General features: G+C 42.9%; 2 protein-coding genes across 4 annotated transcripts; one reads left to right on the top strand and one right to left on the bottom strand.

Moving 5' to 3' along the window:
• Positions 1-12272: 12272 nt before the first annotated feature.
• Or92a (Odorant receptor 92a) lies at positions 12273-15817 on the top strand. Of its 3 annotated transcripts, XM_015171113.3 has the most exons (6): positions 12273-12588; positions 12683-12805; positions 13109-13214; positions 13273-14275; positions 15274-15472; positions 15525-15817. In XM_015171113.3, exons 4-6 carry the CDS (start codon positions 13470-13472, stop codon positions 15735-15737), a joined length of 1218 nt encoding a protein of 405 aa, XP_015026599.1. In that variant the 5' UTR covers positions 12273-12588; positions 12683-12805; positions 13109-13214; positions 13273-13469; the 3' UTR covers positions 15738-15817. The 3 variants fall into 3 exon arrangements, with proteins under 3 accessions (XP_015026599.1, XP_002054965.1, XP_015026598.1); XM_002054929.4 differs by having other exon boundaries at positions 12273-12805; positions 13279-14275; XM_015171112.3 differs by having other exon boundaries at positions 12273-12805.
• Positions 15818-18593: 2776 nt separating this feature from the next.
• On the bottom strand, positions 18594-19313 carry LOC6631735 (39 kDa FK506-binding nuclear protein). Its single transcript, XM_002054930.1, has one exon. It carries the CDS (start codon positions 19311-19313, stop codon positions 18594-18596), a length of 720 nt encoding a protein of 239 aa, XP_002054966.1.
• Between the last annotated feature and the right edge of the window lie 5859 nt (positions 19314-25172).

Here is a 25172-nt window from a genome sequence, read left to right as displayed (position 1 = left end):
GATATTTAATTCCGAATATACTCTTTTTACTACATCTCCACCGCGTTCTCTAACTATGTATATTTAATATGCTTTCAACTTCATGGGGCTTATAAGCATATTGTGTTTCCTATTGTTCATTTGCTTTTGTGAAAAGCTTATTAACATGTTCATTATTCACATTTACATAACCACAATTATAGTTTTCACGCAAATGCGATCTGAATAGAGTTGCAGTTAGGGAAATTAAATTGCATATTACAGACAAATATTTATGTTCTTAATTAGAATGTGTTACGGAACTGCTTGTTTCTCAGTGGGCCGCGCCGGCTGGCTCATCGGATTCTCTGGGTGTGGTCCCATCCCTGGCCCGCAGTCCGCACAATCGATAACAACAAAGCTACACGTCTGTAGCAAAACAGACTCACACAACACTACTCAAAATGAACCGCATAATCGATAACAAATATTCGGAACTACTAACTCATGAATTAAATACACAGCTGTAACAACTATGAAAATGTAAACAACAAAGGTAAGACACTCAATATAAATTAACAAAAAAACACTATTTATCCACCTTACTCTTCCAGATCGGGCCCCGGTTCCGGACCCAGCGTACCCGCCCTACCATGAGACGATCACCTCCACTCGTCTCCCTCATTTTGGCCACCAAATGGCCTATATTAGCCCGTGTCGGCCATAATGCCCACTCTCCCCAGCAATATTATTTTAGCCGGACATGATTTCTTTCAATAGGTGCGTATAATTGGTTGCGTTTTCTTAAAATGTATAACAATCATAATCATTGCTTATGGCATTTATCTTGCAGCTGTTTAGGATCTCATGCAAGCGGATAATTCATTAACTTCACAGGTGCGTATTACTGCTGCATATATTTATACTAATTGACACAGCGCATTAATTCCTAAATTTTTCTCTTATCTTATAGAATTAATTTTTTTTATTTTTTTACAACACTGAATGGAACAGGCGACGAAACACTACAAGGATATTGCTAGTCGCCGCAAAAGAAACGCGCAATGAGGCACTTTAGAGGCAATCGTTGCCCCGATTTAGGAACAATGGCCCGCACAATTACTTAAAACTGGGTATGTCACGTATTGTGTATTGTATGTATTAAATCGCTTAATTCTACCTTACCCTACCTAAAGAGCTCTCTGGGGGTGGTAAGGGGCGATATAAATGCGTAAATTCAAATTAGGTAAGTATGTGAGCATAGTTCGCGCAAGAGTTAATTTTAGATTTTTTTTTTTATATTTTACAGGCGCAGATGCATCACCGTTGGAGTTTTCCTCACCGTTCGCACTCTAAAGTGAAGCTCGGCGTAAGTGCCTATGTATGTATGAATATATTTTATAAATACAAATTAACCAAATTTAACGATAAAAAAAAAATCTACTCCTTTTCAGGGAGTGCAATTAGGAGTCTTCTTCTGACTCTGCCAGGGGCTCGAACGAGGATGGGCAAAACAATGGAACGGACTCACTCGGTGGATGTGGGCGGGGTCTCGCCTGTGGCCGCTTCTTCGTTGTTGGAGCCCGGTCGTTGGTGGCTCGTCTCGTCGCCTTCACGTTTGCGCCGACGCTTGCTGGCGGCGTCGCGGATATGGCTGGTTTGCGCCGCTGCACTGAATCCTGGCCTTGAATATTTCGTGGGCCTCTCTGGTGCGCGAGCTGGTCTCCTTGGTGCCGGAGCCGTTAATTTTTGGCTTATTTGGTTCGTCTCTCGTCGCACTTAAATTTTTAAGTCTCTTTTAATTTTTTTATTATATTTTCTTTGTGATTCGAGCGGTTTGATTTATATAAATTTATTACATGGCAAAGAACACAAAAAACAAAACTTTTATTCGTCTGTTAAGCCATTGGTATTATGTGCCGGCTTAATTTTTCAGAAGGGAAAAAATTTTACTCTGTCAAGCAGAAATGCAATGTCCAACTTTTTTGCTCACTTCGAGCTGGCACGCCCGCCGTTAACCGCTGAACAAATCGAACTCCTCGACATTTTTGGCAGCCACACCATCGGTGCCGAATTTCGGCACACGCATACATTTGCGAGGCGGGCACCGTTGCTGCTCATCTGCACAGCTGCATTTTTTTGGGTCAACGGCCCAAATGAAGGCCAAGGGCATATCCAAGGGCATGCGATCCACTCTCCTCGTATTCCCTTTAAGAGCGAAACGGGCGGCCAATAGCAATCGTCGCTTTTGGCGCCGTGGATCGCATGTCTGGCGTTGCCACCCTTCAAAATTTTGGGCTCCGCCGTGGGCCCAGCTTCACCCCGCATACTCCGACCATATGCCAAAAAGATATCGGCGTGGCCGATAATATCGCACGCAACCAACTGAGTAACCCTCGGTGCTGCCGATAACGTCAAATGCAACATCACCACGCAGATTATTGTAACGACATGAAGGACAGTTACAAGGAATCTGCGTGCGCATTTCATGGATTGACCCAGCCGGCTAATAACGATGCCCAACGTAGGCCACACCCACGACAAGTAATCTATATTTTTTTTTGCTGACCCAAAAAAAAAGGGGGGACTGGCGCTGCCGCCGCCGTTGCCTGGCAAGGAGGTGAGCAAATTACGATTATGTTCGTATATCTTTTGCGTGGAAGACGCCTAGCACGCGTCCCTGGAGATCTTCCAACTCGTAGGCGTTGGTTCCCACGGCTCGGACGACGCGGCTCTTCAAGAACTTCCGGGCGAACTTGGCATTGAAGGCTTTGCCGAAGCTGCTTAGTGCGAAGTTGCGCCTCCACACTTCCTGTCCCGGTTCCAGATGGAGCTGTCGCGCGCGGTGGTCGTACCGTTGGCGACTTCGCTCGTATGCGGCGTGCAGGTGGTCCTTGACTTGGCTTCGGATTACAGCCAGTCTGTCCTTTGCGTCAAGGTCAGAAATACTGTGGTCGGCCAATGATCTCAGCTTCCTGGCCAGTTTGTAACTGGAACCATTCAGGTACATCTGCTGTCCAAAGACCGCGAAGAACGGAGTGACTCCCGTAGCGCTGTGGACCGCATTCCGGATCGCCACTTCCACCTCTGGTAGGTACGCGTCCCATTCCCGATGATCCTGACCCAGGTAGGTTCGGATTGCCGACAGCACTGTGCGGTTCACGCGTTCGGCGGCGTTGCTCTGAGGCGAATACACTGGTGTGCGCAGGTGAGTAATGCCAAACGCCTGGACCATCGCATCGAACGACTTTGACACGAATTGTCGTCCATTATCCGAATGGATCACTTCCGGCACGCCAAATTTGAAGAACACCTCATGCACTAGGAAGTTCACGACATCCGCCGCGGTGGCTTCCCTCATGGCCTTCAGGAAGGTAAACTTCGAGAAGTGGTCTACGACGACGAATATCCACGCGTGCCCTCGTTTCGACCGTGGATACTTCCCCAAGAAGTCGATATATAGCTTCTGGAAGGGGCGGTCGGTGCGCACTTCTTCCCCAATTTCGACCTGCATTCGGTAGTTCTGTGCCTTGGTCTCCTTGCATGTATCGCATTTCCGAACATAGTCCCTGACTTGTATGGCCATGTTGGGCCAATAATATCGCCTGCGCAGCGCGTGCAGCGTTTTCCTCATGCCTCCATGAGCTGACGTCTCGTCCGCGTGTGCTTGTTGGATGAGTCCTGCCGTCAGCGACTCCGGCACCCAGAGCTTCCAACTGGTGCCTTCGACCTCATCCTCCAAGCTCTCGTGCACGGTCCTCTTGAACAGAAGTCCGTCCTGCACTCTAAGGTCCGGCAACTTCCCTTGTTGGCTCATCACCTCTCTTATCAGCTCTCGATATTCGGTGCTCTCGAACTCCGGGGTCTGAAATCCCAACAGATCTTCCGGGGTCAGTTCGACCTCTTCCACGCTTCGGGACAATGTGTCTGCGACGACGTTGTCGGCTCCCTTGCGGTACTGCATGGAGAAAGGGAACGCTTGCAGTTCGAGGGACCACCTGGCTAATCTCCCGCTCAAGTCTTTGAGACTCATAAGCCACTGCAGACTCGCATGATCGGTGATTACCGTGAACGGCATCATCTCCACGTACGGCCGGAATCGATGTATGGCCAGTTTGGCGGCTAGGCATTCCTTCTCGGTCACCGAATAGTTGATCTGGTGCTTGTTGAGTTTGGCCGAGAAGAATGCGATCGGCCTTTCCTGTTGTTCGTCGTCTAGCTGGAACAACACGGCTCCTACTCCGTAGTGAGATGCGTCGCATTGGATGAAGAATGGTCTTCGAAAATCTGCGTGAACTAACACCGGGGCTGTGGTGAGGGCTAACTTTAAGCTCTCTATGGCTTCTATGGCCTCGTCGCTCAACACAAATCTACCCGTTCTCTTCTTAAGGGCATCAGTCAACGGTACCGATATCTCAGCGAAATTCTTTATGAATCGGCGGTACCACCCCGCCGTACCTAAGAAGCTTCGTAGTTCCTTGACCGTCCTCGGATTCGGGATGTTCCGGATCGCTTCTACCCTTCCCGGATCCATGCGCAGCGTCCCGCCGCCTATGATGAAACCCAGGTAGTTTAGGTTGCGGAAGCAGAATTTCGACTTCGCCATGCCTATGGTGAGGTTCGCGTTCCTCAGACACTCGGCCACCAATTCCAAGTATTTTAAGTGCGTTGGAAAATCTGCCGATATTATCAGCAAGTCGTCCAGGTATACGAATACGTTGGACCTCAGATTCGCCGGGATTACCTTGTCCATGAGCCTGCAAAGCTGTTGAGCGGCGTTGCAGAGCCCGAATGGCATGTGGCGGAACTGGTACAGCGGCCTCCCTGGTACAGTAAACGCCGTATACGCCCTGCTCTTCTCCTCCATCTCTATTTGCCAGAACGCGAACTTAAGGTCGACGCTAGAGATAAAATGAGTCTCGTCGATTCGCGATAGGATGCCCTCGATGCATGGAAGCGGGTACGCGTCTTTTACCGTTACACTGTTTAATTTCCTGGCGTCTAAGCAAAACCTGTTCTTCCCAGGCCTCATCACCACCGTCGTCCGGTTGCTCCAGGGGCTGTCACTCTCCTCGATGATGCCCAACTTTAGCATCTTATCCACCTCGGCCCACACGATCTCCTGTTTGGCCGGGGACAGCGGATAATGTCTGTCTTTCACGGGTTCTGCTCCCTCGATCAGCTGAATTCGGTGCTGCAGCAGGTGAGTTTTCCCTAGGCCATCCTTCTCAAATTGGAGAAATCTGCGCTTCACGCTTTCCAACTGACTCCTCTGATCGTTGTCCAGGTCCCACATTTCCGGATCCGTTACGCAGTCGTCGTCGTCCCGGTAATAAGCCACCTCTGGGTTCGCTACCGTTACCTCAGATGCCTCTGGTGGTGTTTCGGACTTTCTGGCCGGACCGAGCAGCTCTGGTGCGATCTCAAAGGCTCGCCAGAAGTCGATTCCCAGGTATAGTTCCTGTCGCAGGTCCGGGCACATGTAAAATACGATATCTTCCGTTCTATTCCCGTATTTCACAGGCAGAACAACGCGACCTAAAATTGGGCGATTGGCACCCGCCGCTGTCCTCACCATCGATTCGTATGGCCGCGCTTCCCATCCCAGTTTCTCCACTAACTCCCGGCATCCTTGTCCCAACAGACTGACTGAGGCCCCCGTGTCCAGCAACCCTTTCATTTTGGCTCCAGCGACCTCCACTTCGGCGAATACTCGTGGGTCTATACTCTCCTCCCGTCTCACCGCTTCGACGACCTGGCGCCTGGTAATCCTGCGTCTGCGGAAGCGCGCACGTGCCTTCACCATTCTCCGGGTGGCTAGCGTCATCCCCTCCAGCTGTCGCTCACCAAAAATTCTATTTCGGGCCGACATGTATGCCCGAACACGTTCTTCGTATGGTAAGCCCCTAAGTGTTCCTCCTTTGCTTATACTATTATTATAATTAGCCTTATCCTGATCCTTATTCCAAATCTCCGTCTCCTTTCCAATGATTATTGGCTCTGGTAGGTGCCCCTCTCCTGCTTTCCCGCGGTCGCCGTCCCGGAACGCGTCTGTCCCGCCATCACCGCGCTCCCTCTGGGGTTTCCCGGACAGTTTTCACACTGCGAGCAGAAAGTGTCCGGCTTTCCACACCTATAGCAGAATATTTTCCGCTCCTTGGACAGGCAGTCTCTAAAGACGTGGTCGAACTGTCTGCAGTTCCAGCATACAATTCGGGATGAGTTCCTGCTTCGCACGAATGCCTCCTCCAGTTCTCCCGGTGGCGTTTCTGTAAGATGCGGTGGAACTTCAACCTCGTGGACTACGGGCCTCGTTCCTTGTGGACAACGCGACGGCTGAAGGTACCCAGTCCGGCTTCTGCGACCCATGTGCCTCTCCACTTCTAGGCACTCTTGGCGCAGCTCATCCACGGTGAGTACGTCCATGGCATAAATATATTTCGCCAGACTTTCTTTTAAACCACGCTTTATAATCCTCACCAGCTCTCGGTCTCTCAGCGGCTTCTGGAATCGCGCGGCGAGTTGACGCATGTGGTGGATATAATCATCCACCCCTTCGCTGGCCTGTTGCTCTCGTTGTAGAAGCTCCTGCATTACCTCGTGTTCCGTCTGGTAGCCCCGGAACCTGTCCAAGAGGGCATGCCGCAGTTGCATCCAGCTGTCGACCCTAGAATGCCGCACGTGCATCCAGTACCACTCGCGGGCGCGGCCGGTCAGGAGCAGGTGGAAACCGCGCAGGACCTCCTTCCACGGGCACTGATACTGCCTCTGCAGGAACTCTAGGCGGAACACGAAGTCCTCGACCGAATTCATCGCGTCCTCGCCGTCAAACTTGACGTTCCACCGCTCGAGCTTCATGTACGCAGTTTCTCGCACGTTGGCGTACGCCTCCTCCGGTTGAAAATCATCCGCTCTCCGGTCCTCTACTCGGAAATGGCGGTTATTCGGGTTACGCCAGTTCCTCGACTGAGCATCTGCCACGTAAACTGGGCTGCTGGACGAATACTCCGCCCCTCGTGCGCCTTGCCTACGTGGCTTCGGTGGCACCGGTGGTGGAAATGCCTCGCGCTGGAACACTTCCCGTTCTTTCGGGATGGCGCCTGTTCGCGGTCCCGGCTCGACATGTCTTGGCGGCTTCGGCGCAGTGTTAGTCTCGGCGGTTTGGCTCCCTGGCGGCCTAAGCACATCAATGATGCCCTTCATCATTTCCATGAAGCCAGCTCGCATCTCCTCGCGGATGGACTCGCTGATGCCAGATGGCAGAGCATGCAGATATGTTTGGTGGGCCTGAGCGATCGCCGCGTTTGCCGCCGATTTGAGCACTGAGTCTTTCGGGGCTTTTGGGAACTCCAGGTTCCGTGGAGGTCTATCCTGTTGCGCCAATTCTTTCTCCAAGTCTACCAGGTGACCCTCTTTCGGGATCTGTCTCTCTGGAAATCCCCGGAAATTCATTGGCGTTCGCACCAGCCCTCCAGCTGGGCGCGGCGGTGGCAGAGCCGACGCCCCATCAGCGTCAGAAGCCCAATCAGACACCTGTTCCTCAGCCATACTTATCCCTTCTGAGAACAGTACCCCTCTCTTCTACAAGGCTTACAACCCTTATAAAAACTTTACTAATATTTCTAATAAATTAATAAATAAATAAACACCCACTAACAAATCTTACTAATAAAGAATAATAAATTAATACACATCGACCACAAAAACACTCACAAAATTAAATTTTTTTTTCTTTCTAATTAATTTCAAATACTTGGGGGAGAGAAGACAAATCCTAACACAGGCTAAATAATCTACGCATAATCTGGACAGTGGACAACACTTAAGCATTCGTCCCATGCTCAGTTCGTCAGTTTGACTGACGGACGGCATGCAAGGAACGCTACCTTGAAGGCTATTTGGTTTCTGTCGCACTTCTGTGCACCCTTAGAGTATGCTGTGTGACAGGTGCGGCGCAGGATCGGCTCTATATCGTCCTGGGTCACCTGCCTCCGAAGCTCATTTAACTACGGCCAGCACACACCAAACGTTAACACAGAGTGGGACAAAACAAATAGAAAACATTAAACAAACTCTAGTCAGACCTACCCTAATATCACATTTCGTCACAGGTTATTTTGTCATGGCGGCTACCACCAGGCTACGATTGACGGTCGCGAACGTTCACCAACTAGCAAACGTGACTTACCGTCATCAACCGCGACAAGAAAACACCCCATGTCAATGGACACCATGGCAAGATCCGTCTCCGTCGCTCTTCTGGCCATTCTTGGGATATGCTGTGTGACAGATGCGGCGCAGGCTCGGCTCTATATCGTCCTGGGTCACCGGTCTCCGAAGCTCGTATAACTACGGCCAGCATACATCCAACATTGACACAAAATGAGACAAAAACAACTAATTGAATAAATAACATCTGACTAAACTACCCTAATATCACATTTTTTTTACCATGAGATGCCTTTGTCGTTGCGGCTACCACCAGGCGAACGATGGATAGTCGCAAATGTTTCGCCAACATGCGAACGGCCATCAACCACTACAAAAAAAACCCCTCATGCTTATGGATGGATATTCAGATAACCTCTACTTCCGTCGTGCTTCTCGGATTCCACTACACGCTGCGCGATTATGAGCTACCTACTCGTGCCACATAAGACTTCAGCGGTGTGGGTCCTGAAGCCAAGGGAGTCCTTTCCTCTGTACCTTCATTTTTATCGTATTTATTTTTCTTTGATTACACACCGACTTCAAAGAAGCCGAGTGCTTCTTCAAATTGGGCGCCATATTGTTACGGAACTGCTTGTTTCTCAGTGGGCCGCGCCGGCTGGCTCATCGGATTCTCTGGGTGTGGTCCCATCCCTGGCCCGCAGTCCGCACAATCGATAACAACAAAGCTACACGTCTGTAGCAAAACAGACTCACACAACACTACTCAAAATGAACCGCATAATCGATAACAAATATTCGGAACTACTAACTCATGAATTAAATACACAGCTGTAACAACTATGAAAATGTAAACAACAAAGGTAAGACACTCAATATAAATTAACAAAAAAACACTATTTATCCACCTTACTCTTCCAGATCGGGCCCCGGTTCCGGACCCAGCGTACCCGCCCTACCATGAGACGATCACCTCCACTCGTCTCCCTCATTTTGGCCACCAAATGGCCTATATTAGCCCGTGTCGGCCATAATGCCCACTCTCCCCAGCAATATTATTTTAGCCGGACATGATTTCTTTCAATAGGTGCGTATAATTGGTTGCGTTTTCTTAAAATGTATAACAATCATAATCATTGCTTATGGCATTTATCTTGCAGCTGTTTAGGATCTCATGCAAGCGGATAATTCATTAACTTCACAGGTGCGTATTACTGCTGCATATATTTATACTAATTGACACAGCGCATTAATTCCTAAATTTTTCTCTTATCTTATAGAATTAATTTTTTTTATTTTTTTACAACACTGAATGGAACAGGCGACGAAACACTACAAGGATATTGCTAGTCGCCGCAAAAGAAACGCGCAATGAGGCACTTTAGAGGCAATCGTTGCCCCGATTTAGGAACAATGGCCCGCACAATTACTTAAAACTGGGTATGTCACGTATTGTGTATTGTATGTATTAAATCGCTTAATTCTACCTTACCCTACCTAAAGAGCTCTCTGGGGGTGGTAAGGGGCGATATAAATGCGTAAATTCAAATTAGGTAAGTATGTGAGCATAGTTCGCGCAAGAGTTAATTTTAGATTTTTTTTTTTATATTTTACAGGCGCAGATGCATCACCGTTGGAGTTTTCCTCACCGTTCGCACTCTAAAGTGAAGCTCGGCGTAAGTGCCTATGTATGTATGAATATATTTTATAAATACAAATTAACCAAATTTAACGATAAAAAAAAAATCTACTCCTTTTCAGGGAGTGCAATTAGGAGTCTTCTTCTGACTCTGCCAGGGGCTCGAACGAGGATGGGCAAAACAATGGAACGGACTCACTCGGTGGATGTGGGCGGGGTCTCGCCTGTGGCCGCTTCTTCGTTGTTGGAGCCCGGTCGTTGGTGGCTCGTCTCGTCGCCTTCACGTTTGCGCCGACGCTTGCTGGCGGCGTCGCGGATATGGCTGGTTTGCGCCGCTGCACTGAATCCTGGCCTTGAATATTTCGTGGGCCTCTCTGGTGCGCGAGCTGGTCTCCTTGGTGCCGGAGCCGTTAATTTTTGGCTTATTTGGTTCGTCTCTCGTCGCACTTAAATTTTTAAGTCTCTTTTAATTTTTTTATTATATTTTCTTTGTGATTCGAGCGGTTTGATTTATATAAATTTATTACATGGCAAAGAACACAAAAAACAAAACTTTTATTCGTCTGTTAAGCCATTGGTATTATGTGCCGGCTTAATTTTTCAGAAGGGAAAAAATTTTACTCTGTCAAGCAGAAATGCAATGTCCAACTTTTTTGCTCACTTCGAGCTGGCACGCCCGCCGTTAACCGCTGAACAAATCGAACTCCTCGACATTTTTGGCAGCCACACCATCGGTGCCGAATTTCGGCACACGCATACATTTGCGAGGCGGGCACCGTTGCTGCTCATCTGCACAGCTGCATTTTTTTGGGTCAACGGCCCAAATGAAGGCCAAGGGCATATCCAAGGGCATGCGATCCACTCTCCTCGTATTCCCTTTAAGAGCGAAACGGGCGGCCAATAGCAATCGTCGCTTTTGGCGCCGTGGATCGCATGTCTGGCGTTGCCACCCTTCAAAATTTTGGGCTCCGCCGTGGGCCCAGCTTCACCCCGCATACTCCGACCATATGCCAAAAAGATATCGGCGTGGCCGATAATATCGCACGCAACCAACTGAGTAACCCTCGGTGCTGCCGATAACGTCAAATGCAACAAATGCCATGGAACACTTTGATTTTTTCCGAGCGTCATACAACGCATGACGCCTGTACGAAGGGAAGCAGAATGGGGTATTTCGATTTTAATCACACAATATGTAACTGTAATAGAACTTGATATTCTTATTAAGATATAAATAGCTAGATTAGGCTGAACTTATCGATTGCTCACGACCTGTCTATGACATCGATAAGAATCGAACTGTAAATTAGGTTCTTTCGAGCAAGAAGTTATCGTAGAGCTTTACCCGTTCCATAGCATTTCACTTTTGAAATACCTGCCCCGTTCCATAAGGGTAAATGCAGAGCCCTTGGCCTTAGTATATACACACGTTTGGATGCCATATTTAAGCCCCAATAATTGCATAATGTTGCCACGACAATCAATAATGCATTTCCCTTACATAATGTGGGCCCAATGAAAGAACAAGCACAGTTGCATTAATCGTTTAAGCATTTATTAATGGGTATACAAAAGCTTGGCACACCAGTAATAATTGTTTTTTTTTTTATCCGTTTTTCATTTTTGCATGGTTAAGCGAAAAAGTTTACACATAAAAAACTATATGATAGATAATGTTTGCATATATTTATGTGTATTTATACTTATGTATGTATTTATTTGTCAGTGAACAGAATTTATGTATGTGTGCAAGCACAGACCCACACGATCTAATGACATCGTCGGGCATTTATTGGAAAACTTTCACTGCAAATAGAGTGTAGGGCAAATAAACAAAATATTTTACTGCGACTAGTTTTGCTTGCCATATGAATATATGAATATTGAGAAGGAAACCTTTTATTACCCAACAGTACTTGGGTTTTGCCATGGCATGGACAGGCAGCGATAGATGGGACAGCATTGGAATTCACAAAATGCATATACATATATTTTAGCAGAGTTTCAAGTGCAATTCTGTGTACAGAGGGATTTCTGTTTGCAAAATCTCTCGAGCCGACAATTTGGACAACTTTTTAGATTATGCATAATAGAACAAGTACACAAAATTAAAACAATTTTCATTTGTGACAACTCTTAGTTTAGCTAACCACATTTGTTAGCTTTGACTCTGAGTTGTATTCAAAATTTGAACATTTTTTTTGTTTCTATTGTTGGGCTGTTATTAAATAAATACGCTTTGTTATTGCATTAAAACATTACCAGAACAAAAAGAAATAATGTCCCAATCCATTTTAATAAAAGTCATTTGAACAATTTCCATTATTCGCATTTGAAAGCTAATGAAAACATCATGATTCGGAGTCCTATTATGTGCGATATTCATTTGAAAAAAAAAAAAAAAAACATCGTCGAGCTCAGCAATCGATTACTGAGTATCGATTACAACAGCTTCTCTAATCGATGCTCAAATATTCTTGCTTATCTCTAGTGTTGAACAATAAGAAGTTGAATGTGTTTAAAGCTGATCATAAATATGGATTAAAAACTGTGCAGCTGATATTGTTATAAAGAAGTCGATTCAACGTTAACTAATATTACAAGCACTATATGATTTAGCACAAACATATGCATTTGAAGTGAAATTTATGCCAAAAATGAGTCTGATCCAGTTGAGCCTTTCGTTTGCTTTGGCCAATTGCAACTGAACTTTAAGAATGGAATTTTCATTTTGTTTTTATTATGATGACAGTCAAAGGAAAATCCTCAACCATATCCAAGGATCTGTGTTCACTTCAGGCAGGCAGTCAGTCAGTCAGTCGGTCCGTCAGTCCGTCAGTCAGTCAATATGCCAGAGTCCTGTCATATTGTTTGCCTTTGAGCCGCATTCCAAATGAATAATTGAAACAATTGCAGGCAACTTCTGAAGCGCATGTACATCACAATGTGTCCGCCTCTTCTCGAAGCCAACAAATGTGCCCACATCCCGCGCCTCACGCCTCAGCACAGCCATCAAGCAAGGACATTTGGCTAAATTTGGTAAATTGTTCTACAGTGGCATTTTGGCACTTGATTTTCTACAAAAATACTTTGATGTTGAGCTTTTCTCATTCTGCTCAATTGTGCCACAGCATTATATTATTTTGTTATATTAAGTCTCTGACTTATATTTCAATAAATAACCTTATAGTTTAAAAAAAAAAAAAACCATTTTGAATGTCCTTTCCTTCAAGGAATTTTAAAAAAATGTTGATTTTTAATTGTTTGTTTTTTATAAAACTTCTTAAATTTAAGAACTGAAAAATACCAATTTATTTTCTCTTGCTTTTCGCATTATTTTAGAGTAAGCCCAATTTCCTTTAAAGAAACGCAACATTTAGAAGATGAAGAAATGCAGACAAGCTTGTCTACAGGAAAAAACTATGGATGAGAAAATGTTAGGTGCTTGGTAAGCTTGCATCGAATCGAATCGCCATTGCAGCTCAGACTTAATAATAGCATAAAAGTTTCAGTACTCAAATGCAGGTGCTGCTGACCCAAAGCAGGTGTCTATAATTACTTAATTCGGTAACCGACCCAACTGTCTGGCTTCCCTCATGATAATTTCATATATGCCGTCTAGTGCAGCGGTGCCATCAAGTATAAAAGCGATGTCAGGTGTGGACATCTTAAACACTTTGACCGGCAACTGGTATCGGACGACATGTTCAGGCGCAAGAAGCAGCAACGCGATTTGTACACCTTTGAGGATCTGACACGATTCCCGATGGTCTTTTACAAGACAATCGGCGAAGATCTGTACTCGGAGCGGGACAAAAATCTGGTGCGCCGCTATTTGCTGCGCTTGTATCTGGTGTTGGGCTTTCTCAACTTCAATGCCTATGTTGTAGGCGAGATCGCCTACTTTATAGTGCATATAACATCAACAACGACCCTGCTGGAGGCGACCGCTGTGGCGCCCTGCATTGGCTTCAGTTTCATGGCCGATTTCAAGCAGTTTGGTTTGACGGTGAATCGCAAAACGTTGGTCAAACTTCTGGACGATCTGAGTGACATTTTTCCGCTAACCAAGGAGAAACAACAAGCATATCATGTGGCCTACTATGATAAGCACATGAATCGCGTCATGTGGGTGTTCACCATACTCTGCATGACATACACATCGTCATTCAGTTTCTATCCGGCCATCAAGTCGACAATTAAGTATTACTTTATGGGCTCCGAGATATTTGAGCGTAATTACGGCTTTCACATACTCTTTCCCTACGATGCGGAAACGGATATAACCGTCTATTGGTTCTCCTATTGGGGACTCGCCCATTGCGCCTATGTTGCCGGCGTATCCTATGTGTGTGTGGATCTATTGCTCATCACCACCATCACCCAGCTGACCATGCATTTCAATTATATGGCCGATATGCTTCAGGAATACGATGGTGATGCGCACACCGAAGATGAGAATCTTAAATTTGCCCAGGATCTAGTGGTTTATCATTCACGTGCATTGGAGTAAGTTCTGTCTGGTATTGAAAATAATAACATCTCATACATATATATATACATATAATCCATTTACCCATCAGTTGTGTCAACCGTCTCGTTAAGCTTCTCTGCGTTAGCAATTGAATGCCAGTTGAAGAACCTTCCGGTTGCATTAACGAAAAATTCTCTTAGCTGCTCGCAGCACAGCTAACAGATATGTAAATGTCTATAAAAATAAAATTGTTTGTTCCGTCCGAGCTGCAAACTGGGATGGGAACTCTGGTTGTATGCTGAAAATTTCAAACTAAATATGTCCAAATTAAAAAAGCAAACGCCCAGATGCAGCCGGAAAACGGGCAAAAAACTGGCAGTTGCAACATTTTTTGCTTTTTATTCTGCCAACTGAAACTCACTTTTAAATATCTATGACATTTGCGAAAAGTTCACGTCGCTGTATTAACAAAAAAAAAAAAAAAAAACGGCAGGTTATTTTGAGATATTTAAATTATAATACAGCTGACAAATGAGTGGCAAAGAGTGATATATATAATTGAATGAAAATTAATTTTTCACTGATTAAAAATAATGAATTTTAGACTTATTGGTATCATTTTGAAAAGATATTGCATTTCTAACTAAATAAGCGCCCACTGTAGATAAAAAATTGGGTTCTTGCATAATTATTTGTTTCACTTTTTAAACAACTACTTAAAAGGCACAATGAGAAGGAAAACACCCTGCTTTTGCTAGATTTCAATTAAATGATCTTAGTTTTCAGTCAAGAATTAAACAACTTGAAGTCTTTTAATTCCCCGCAGCTAGGAACCACCAAGGTCGAGCCAATTGGCCACCTATTTTACAATAAATCCCATTTTGTTTAATGTCAACTTTCATTGTGTGGAGATTGTTAGAAATATGTGAAAGTTGTAGTTGCTACAAATTGAATTTCTACAGTTTGGACAGATTTTGATAAGAGAAAAATATGACTTTATTGTAAATAAAATGTACTTTTGTTTCTCTTGCAGCCTCAGCGAAGAGGTAAACAACATCTTCAGCTTTACAATTCTGTGGAATTTCATAGCCGCCTCTTTGGTCATTTGCTTTGCCGGCTTTCAAATTACCGCCTCCAATGTGGAAGATATTGTGCTCTATTTCATATTCTTCTCGGCATCGCTGGTGCAGGTGTTTGTTGTGTGCTATTATGGCGATGAGATGATCTCATCGGTGAGTGTACGCATGCCCGGCTGAAGCAATACTAATTCCATTTCCCATTTAGAGCTCTCGTATTGGCGACTCGGCATTCAACCACAACTGGCTGCCCTGCGGCTCGAAGTACAAGCAGATCATGCGTTATATTATAATGCGTAGCCAGAAGCCCGCCTCTATACGGCCGCCCACATTTCCGCCCATCTCGTTTAACACATTCATGAAGGTAATCAGCATGTCGTATCAGTTTTTTGCCCTCCTGCGAACCACATACTATGGCTGAGCCTTATTACTCTACTAACCACACTTTAAATACTTTATGTAGATTGCATGTTAATAAATTAAACAGCATTAGCACACTAATTACCAATTAAAATTGAGCAACTTTTAGTCAGAGAGTTGCTCGATAGGAGATTTAATAATTATATTTCTTTAGATTGTATACAGATTTAACAAGATATATCAGATTGCATGGGATAAAACAAATCTACCATCCAATGTTGGAAAACTTACAAAAAAATGTGCTATGCCTTTAACAAAAAGTTTTCTAATAAGTATAAAAAAAACATTATGGGGAGGTATCTAAAAAGTGAAATATTCTTCATTTCCTTACACAACGTACATAATACTTGAGTTCTGCTTAAAAGAAACTTAAGATAGATATTTTTCGAATCTCATTGATGGTTATCGGAATTAATCGATATTTATCGTTATTATGAAAATTGGAGATCACGAAAACAAGGTTCAAAATATGTTTTTTAAACATAATTATTATTATTCACAGGCGGACAAACATGGCTGGATAGTATTTGCTTGTCCTCTCGATCAAGAAATCCATCCTTTGTTGTTTTCTTCTGTCTGTCGCACATATTTATCAAAAAAAAAAAATAAACCCTTTATAGCCATTTCCAAGTGCTTTTGAATTGTCAATTGAATTTGATTGCACACACAAAATTGTCATTTAAGCATTTGCCTTCAAGTAGTTAACTTTATCAGGCTTATTTCAATCGTTAAGCAATTAAAATTAAGTTAATTTGCATAGTCAATTTGCAATTCGCACATTGTTATCATATTTTGTCTAAGTCAATTGTTTGCTCAGATAGCTCGCAAATCCATTCAGTTGGTTCAGTTATTTGTAAGGTCTGGGAAATAGTTTGTCTGCCTCACACTCATAATTGGGCTCATCGTTTATGTATGTATTTATTTGTAAAGCCTACAAATATATCAATTGACGCCTTGGCAATTTATGGCATTAGCTGACTGGTGGCAACATTTTCACACCTTCTTCGTAAAGCCGCTCATGTGATTGACAAGTATATGGTTATTGCAATTATTTATACGCATGACATGATATATGACTTCTTCTGGTGTATGGGAATCGCACGTGTTTCGCTTTAATTTCTTTTTCATATTAATTTTAAAGAGCTGCAAAAACATTAGGCCCTTGCGTGAATACAAAGCTATTTATTCATATTGAAATATATTTATATATATATACTTGTTGAGTTGTATTTGTGGCTGGATGTATTTGCATATATCCATATTTTTTTTTTTTGTTTTGTTTCATGTGCGCTGCAGCTGTCAATTGCGTCCTGTTTGTTGTTGTAATTGTTAATTGCATATCAGCAATTAATAAATATTTACACACAACTTTTCCCACACACACACACACACACACACACACACACACACACACACACGCGATTAACACCCACACGATAACTCATACACACAGTCGCTCAGTTGTCTGTCTGCTTTTGAATAATAATCAATAAATGTCAAATGCAATCAAACTCCATAAAACCTGAGTGTGCTTCGAGTGCCGCTGTGTGTGTGTGCGTGTGTTTGGCGAAGGAAGAGGGTGTGTCGAGGACGGAGATGGAGGCATTCTCAAATGGTTCCCATAAAAATGACCCTTGCTACGATTAGCCAAAGTCCTGCATGTCGCAGTCTGTCACAAGTTTATTTAAATTTTAAAAGCCATGAGAATCGCATAGAGAGGCGAGGGGCAGTAATGCTATAAAATAAAGTGAAATAAACTTGATTTTGAACAGAAAAACTTATCTATGAATAATTCTTAGATTCAAATATATCCTTAAGCGCGTTTTCTTTCCATCTTTTACTCTAAAATTAGCTGGGATTAGTCCAAAAAAGATGTCACCATTATTTTCTGATTGACAATATATTTGAAAGGTCTTTAATTTCCTTTTTAAATAAATCTGATATGTCGTTGACAGATCAAGGCTGCTGCCACAGCAGCTCATCAAATTGCAGATTCAAAACGAATTTGAAATTCCATTCGGGGACACGTACAGACTGATTTAAAACTTGATATTATTGCTGGACTGCTTCAAAACCAAATGTGTCCCAAATTGTTGTCAGCTAAGTAGTTGTCGTTATTGTAGTTGTTGTTTGTGTCCTTTGGCGGTTACAAGTTTGTTGCAAGGCAGCCTCAACGTGCCCACATACACACACACACACACACACACACACACACACACACACACACACACACACAATTCATGAACACTTACATACATAGTTGAAGTCCCAAATGCGCCACTAATTTGTGGGCATGTTTAATGTTTGCCTGGCTTTTTATGACCATCTTCTGACGAATCCGTTAAGACGGCATCCTATACACTCGAGCACACGTGCCAGCTGCCAGTTATTATCAATTTGGGGCTAAAAGCAGCATTTTACCAGGTACAGTTGTGCTGCCTGTCAGCTAGCTATTCACCTAGATAGTTACTCGTCTGTATTTACTTAATAAGTTGGTAGTTTGTACTCTCTTATACCTGTGCACTCACTTCGACTTTTGTATTCACGCCTGTGACTTCATCTAAATAATAATAATCATAGTAGCTGTAATCTTTATCCTCAGGTTAAATTTCATTGTAGCCGCTTTAAGTTATGAACAAAGAACGTTTCCCTTTAAAATCTGCTTCGCACATTGTGTGTTGACTCTAGGCATATTTAATATTAAGATCTAGGGCTTAGGGCTTGCCTATTTGGTAACTGCCTATCCTTACCCAACAAAAAATACACTTATATTCATTTATTGAACTGGGTATGTTCAACTAATTTTGGTATATTTTATACGGTCGTTTTTCCAAAATGCATTCAACTTTCAATAAATTCATTTCGATTCATCATCTGAAGTTTCCGACTTGATGTCAGGTGTATCCTCGCGATTGGCAAAAGCGCCATCTATGGGCCAAGTATTGCGACGCTTACCACCCAACTTTACGATATTCTCATTCTCCTTGTTGAGCACTGCCACGATGACCTTTTGCACCAGCTTTTTGGCCTCGGACAATATTGGTTCTTTTGATTTCTGGGACTCCAGTGGCATATCATCTTCGGACTTGAAATGGGCATCGCTCGCACTGTAATCGTCAGAGCGCAAATCATCCTCCATATCATGATCAAAGTAATTCTCCTGTATAGTGCGCTGCAGCTCGTCGCATGGAAAATTGGTATGAGCCTCATCTGCTGGCCGATACTTGCCATGGCGGCTTTCCACATCGCTGGCCGTAACCTCGCCATCCGATGATATCAGAATGGATTCATCGTCATCGGAGCCATCGGTGGGATACGAGTAGCCAAGCAAGCAAATGGTTGCATTGCCCATCGATTCAAGTACCACGCGTTCGCCCTTGCTGAAGTTCAAGTCGAGTGCAGTTTGCGGAGTACCGTGTGATAAGGTTGCCACAACATATTTTTCATTCTTAATAGTCATATATAATTTGGCATATTCTCCCTCATCAATAGCCACACTGGAGATGTGAAATGCCTTGGTCACTTGCTGGGTGTACTTACAGTACGGTTTCATAATTAATCCGTAAAACGAGGACATCTTTAAGTGCTTGGTTCTTTGGTTCTTCTTCTATGCTCCAGTTAAGCTTTGATGCTATTCTATTAAGCCACGTGGCAGTAACTGCTGATGGGCACAGCTTAAAAGTTATCGATAGCTATCGATTAATCGTACGTGCGGGCACCGACGCAGAATAACTTGCCACGAAACAGGACTCTTTGTGAAGAAGTTGCCACATTCTAACTGTGACTTGTCGAGGTTACTTTTGGATGTTTGAAAATGTCGCGACTCGCTTTTTGGAAGAACGAAATGCTCAGTTTGACAACTTTAGTTGTCACTGATTTAATTGTTATACCCTTGCAGGGAGTATTAACAATTTGTCTTCGACGCTCAGAACCGGAGTCGAGTCTGTTTCCAGGCAAATGAGTCTCTCACATCTTAGCTATTGTCACACAACATTGCATGACTACATTTTCCTGATGTAGGCAATGATTAGATCGGACCTCTATATTATGTGGCTGCCATAGGCATGATCTTAAGAAAATTAAGTTTCTGCTTCTTTACTTATCCAATACATTTGAGTATAATCTTATCAACATCGGCTCACTACATCATAAAGCTATTAGGGAAGAACTATCATATTTTATGGCTGCTATAGGAACAATCGATCGAAAAATGACTCTTGTATAAGAACAACTCATTGTTAGCTATTTATAAGGGTATAAGGGTACTTAGACTTCGGCAATCTAGGATAACCTTTCTCACACGCTAAAAATTGCAATGAAATATAAGATCTATATATGATATAGAGAAAATCGTAAAAAATAAATACATGACCAAATTATTTGAGTAAACCAGCATTAAGATACTTTTTTAGTTTATTTTTCAATAATTTGTAGACACTATGCAGGGGCTTAAGAAATGAATTTGTGTATATTCATTCGCAATTGTTGTTCGTCTATTTTGGACCTGTTAAATATATATATTTTTTTTATTTATGACATGTTTTCTGGCCTGGTTAATGATGCAGCTGCCAATTGAACTTTGATATGCCATGTTTTATGATGTGGCAAGCCCGTAGGAGCTGCACAGCTCCCAAGTTGCCTGAGCATAAATCATAGCTGCCAGCGACGGGTAACCCGCACACACACACACACACACACACACACACACACACACGAAGTGAGAGAAAGAGAAAATCATATTACACATTTTTAACAGCGAAATTTTGTGAAAGTAGGTAAAAGTAATATGCATGAGCGGGTGTGTGTGTGTGAGCGTGTGTGTATGTGTGCTGCATACTTATGTGCATGTTTAGTAGCTTTAATAACTTCACTTACACTATTCTCATATTCATATTCATATGTATTTAGGGAAACACATGCGACATTCTGGTATTCACTTCCTTGCCTCATTGGCTGTATGTGCCATGTGTGTGTGTGTGTGTGTGTGTGTGGCACCGAGGCTGTGGCTGTAGCTGGAGCTGGGGATGCGAGTGTGGCGTCTAGCATCGTGAGCTCGGAGTGCCTGTTGGGTATTTGTACATTTTAACGGATTTAATATGAAAATTAACAGTCACACAGATACACACATACGCCTACACACACCGCTGCTGCTATTGTGTGTGTGTGTGTGTGTGTGTGTTCGAGTAATTTGCGTTCATTATAATGAATCCTGGCCGAAGGAACTTAGACCTGGTTAATGCCGCCTTGTCGGCAGCTGCACTTAGTTGACAAACTTCTTAAAATAGCAACAGCAGCAGCCGCTGTTGTCGCTGTTGTTAGTTCGGCTCCCCCCAATTCTACAGTAGCCACCATGCCCCAACCCCCTCTATTACCAACAATTTAACAGCCCCAGCCCCATCTCAGCCCTGTTCAAGCATTAACCCGTTGCTCCTAACATTTGCAAGTTAAACAATTATTCAAGACGTGACTTTTTGGCATTTAAATATTTATGCGCACACGTTTTGCGAACGGCACACACACACACACACACACACACGCTCTCACAACAACTGTCACAATGTAACATTTATGTTAAATTGACGTTGCCTAAAGGCGCAGAAATTTGTTTGTTTGTTTGTTTGCTTGGCATTTCCCAAATGTGGTGTCTTTGAAATTTTGCCTTAAATTATAAACACATTTCATGGTATTTTCAAACGATAACATTTAATATTTATGCTGACATCATGTAGTCCTATAAAGCCCAATAATATATAGAGCTATAAAAGCGCTCAGTTTCCTATCTGTGCAACCATTTCAGTAATGATATTTAATTTGGTAGTTCGTTATAAAGGCTTTCTATATGCTGGCTGGGAAAATTTGATGGAAACTAACGATAATATGCTTCTATAATTTTCCGCTATACTCTACCACAAAAGCTGGCTAATTTTATCATAAGGAGTAGCTCGCAATAATTGTGCCTCAGGTCCTTTAAAGCTTAGTGTCTCGCCCTTTACAGCTTGCGTAGCTCGAGATAGTTGTTCTTTAGGTCCTTCTTCCAATTGTTTTCTGTGTTATGACATATAACTTTGTATCTCGTAATTGTATCAGGATTTGTATAATAAATGAAATAGAAAAAGTAATGTAATTCTTTTAAAAAAAAGCTGCATTTGGTGTTGGCATAAGAGGGTTCAGGCTATCCCCTAATCGGAAGTTCCCGACTCGAACCTTCTACTTGTTCTTAAATGCCATTTTGTACTGACCTATTTTGCACATGGGTTCCCTTTGGCTAATTGTCTTTATAATTGTCCAATAAACGATTTAAAGCTTAAAAACGTTGCTAATTTCCTGAAACAGCCACCCAAACGTAAATGTAAATGCATTCAAATGACAGATGGAAAGTACTTCCATGTAAATAACAGTTATGCCAAGTGTTAAACTACGTAAATTGCACTACTTCCATTTGCTGTTCACATTTCGATTCCCAGGCCAAAGCCAACAACAACAACAGTAGCATAATTTAAGTATTCCCCGAAACGAACGAAAACTGCGATTTTATCAGACTTTCCGGGCAATGAGGGCTGGCAAAAGTCGCACGCGTCGCACCTTTCAAGTCAATGGATTTATGTGCCCAGCCAACGAAAAGGCAAAAACTCAAAACAAGAACAAGAAAATAAATTGGCTAAAAAAAGAGTAAAAAGGGGGAAAACAGTTTCCAGCCAAAGACATTGTCTTCAGTTTGCGGCCATAACTGCAGTGTTCCCAGTCAAATGCTCTAAAAGAAAAATGTATTCTAATTGCAGCAAACAACTTGAATACACAGCAAAGACAAAGTTTAACACTTGAAGAGTTTGATAGAACAATAAAATATATACGTATATATAAATAATATATATATATATATGTTTCACTATGCATAACCTTGCACTTAATTTATTTAATTTGAAAAAAAAAACAACTTGAATTTTAATTATAAATAGAAGAGGCTTTAAAAAATGCCTTGATGAAACACATAAATGTTCTTTATATGAGAACTTAATTTAAGACCGATCTATGCCTATGGGATCTATATATTCTGATCCAACTGGAGTCGATATTTCATTCCATATAAACAGGCAGGGAGCTAGAAGGACTCGGCTCAGATCTAAAATGTATATACTCTATGAAGTGGGACCCATCTCTTTCTGCGCGTTACATATTGCCTGACAAAACTATAATACCCTTCACATACATCAATCTTGTTATTGATAGGAAAAGCAAAACGTTATTATGTCGAAAATGAGTGGGGTTGAATGCAAATTGAATACCTTCAACTCATAACAATTGAAAGTGGGAACTCGAACAGAAGTGTAGCCAATTATCGACATTATAGTCACAGTTCTAGTCATGCATTTTTTATTCGAGTATTGGGAATTTGCGGTAGACAGGTTGAATGCACCTGGTCAATGCGATACACTTGGCTTCATAAGCTAATGAAAGGACGTGAGAGCGTTACGATTGCAGCTCTAGACTAGAAAGGACCTGAAGAGGGTAGCCTAGAAGTGGGCGGGGCAAGGCTGAAGTAAGGGCGGCAGAGCATTATGATTGCAGCTCTAGACTAGAAAGGACCTAAAGAAGGTAGTCTAGGAGTGGGCGGGGCAAGGCTGAAGTTGTTGTGCACTTGTTGGGCGGGCACTCACGCGAAACTCGCGTTAAATGTTTTTGGGTTTGGCTATCCACACTGTGGCCAATTAATGTGAAAGTAAAAACACTATTGAACCCTGCGTCAAACCCCCGCCTGGGGGCACACAGTTGTCGCTACAGACAGAGCATTGCAGTCTTGAGTGGGGTTCGAGCTTGGCCCAGATAGTAGCATGAACAAGAAGCGGACACAACATGTCGCTTAACATGTCGAACATTAATATGCACAACGTCAGGAGCAACAGGAACAGCAACAGCAGCAACTACAACAACAACAGGTGGCAATGGCATCCGCATCCGTATCCGGGTCATGCAATGCCGTTACAGGCCAATGGCCAAACAAAAACAACTCGAACTGCTCCCAAATGTGCTGCGTGTGCATGCATATTATACACATGAAACGACAGGCAATTGTCCCCACGGCTACCCCGAAGACCATTCGTTTTTTACCCCTCCATCCGTCCATATACCCGTCAAACAAATATCGATAGACCGTGCCGTGCATAGCTGTGGCTTAAAGCCTTTCCACTGAGGTGTGCATAATTAAATTGGACGACAAGCGGATAAGCTGCAACAACAAGAGACTAAAAATCACAGGTGGACGTCCTAAATGATATGGACCCAATGTGCGGAGCAAAAGAGCACAAGCAAACCGAGAAGTAGAAAAAGTAGTGTGCCCAACGAACAAATAGCCCCTGTTCTATTCAAAGCAGCCCTTAGAAACATTCGAAGTTCCTTTCTACACAAGGTAGCTACTAAACATGTGAACAACTTTCTGATTTAGTACACTATACGAGATGGTGTCTCTAGTAACAAGGATCCTTAACAATATTATGGGAGGTGCAAAAAAAGATGCGAATATATTATCGTATATGAAGCTCTTAGCTTAGATGGACAAAGAGATCAGAAATATATATATATCTATACGGAGTTGCCTGCTTTTGCCTGTTACATACATTTGCTAAGAAACAATATACCCTACTTTTTACCCAATTGGCTATACGAGAAAAAAATCGAGCGAAATATGAAAAAAAAAAAAATGCATGGATTAATAATGTATTCACGTGTGTGTCATATCACGCCACGGACTGTCGCTCGCCTGTCCATTTGCCTTAAAGCATGCGCTATCAAAAAAATGAATTACATAAAAAACAATAAACATATCGCATGGAATTGCAAATCGATTATAAATGCCAAACCGGAAACAATTTTCCTGCAAAATGGTTGTGAATGTAAATCTAGTCCAAGCAAAAGTAAGGGCTTATGATCTATTTAAGAGTAATAAGAGTAAGTATTTTCCTATATAAATGATGTCTCTATATATTAAGCTAATTCTAAAAGTTTATTTTATAGGATTTTAGGAAAAGTGTGAAACAATCAAATGAATTTGAACAAAATTCTTTGAAAATGAGTTTGAAACCGATTTGAGACCGTAGACATCAAGTTTTCATACAAGCGGATTTCACGATTTTTCCACAATTGCAGGCGGAATTTACCTAAACACCGTCTTAGCTTGCACACCTACTGTGCGTTGATCACCAATCAGTTAATCAGTCAGTCAATCGGTCATCAATCAGTCAGTCAGTCAGTTAGTCAGTCAATCAGTCAATTAGTCAGTCAATCAGTCATTCAGTTAGTCAGTCAAGCAGTCAGTCAGTCTGTCAATCAGTCAGTCAGTCAATCAGTCGGTTAGACAATCAGTTAGTCAATTAGTCAGTTGATCAGTCAATCAATCAGTCAGCCAGTCAAGCAGTCAGTTAGTCAGTCAGTCAGTCAATCG

The sequence above is a fragment of the Drosophila virilis genome, chromosome X (assembly GCF_030788295.1).
Source record: "Drosophila virilis strain 15010-1051.87 chromosome X, Dvir_AGI_RSII-ME, whole genome shotgun sequence".
Lineage (NCBI taxonomy): Eukaryota > Metazoa > Arthropoda > Insecta > Diptera > Drosophilidae > Drosophila > Drosophila virilis.
This window is presented reverse-complemented; position numbering and strand designations above follow the sequence as displayed.

Excerpts from the sequence above, each read along its gene's own strand:
- LOC6631735 (XM_002054930.1), bottom strand. The coding sequence starts at position 19,313 with ATGTCCTCGTTTTACGGATTAATTATGAAACCGTACTGTAAGTACACC.
- Or92a (XM_015171113.3), top strand. The coding sequence starts at position 13,470 with ATGTTCAGGCGCAAGAAGCAGCAACGCGATTTGTACACCTTTGAGGAT. Across the intron at positions 14,276-15,273 it reads TATCATTCACGTGCATTGGA|CCTCAGCGAAGAGGTAAACA; the intron begins GTAAGTTCTGTC and ends TTTCTCTTGCAG. Across the intron at positions 15,473-15,524 it reads GCGATGAGATGATCTCATCG|AGCTCTCGTATTGGCGACTC; the intron begins GTGAGTGTACGC and ends TTTCCCATTTAG.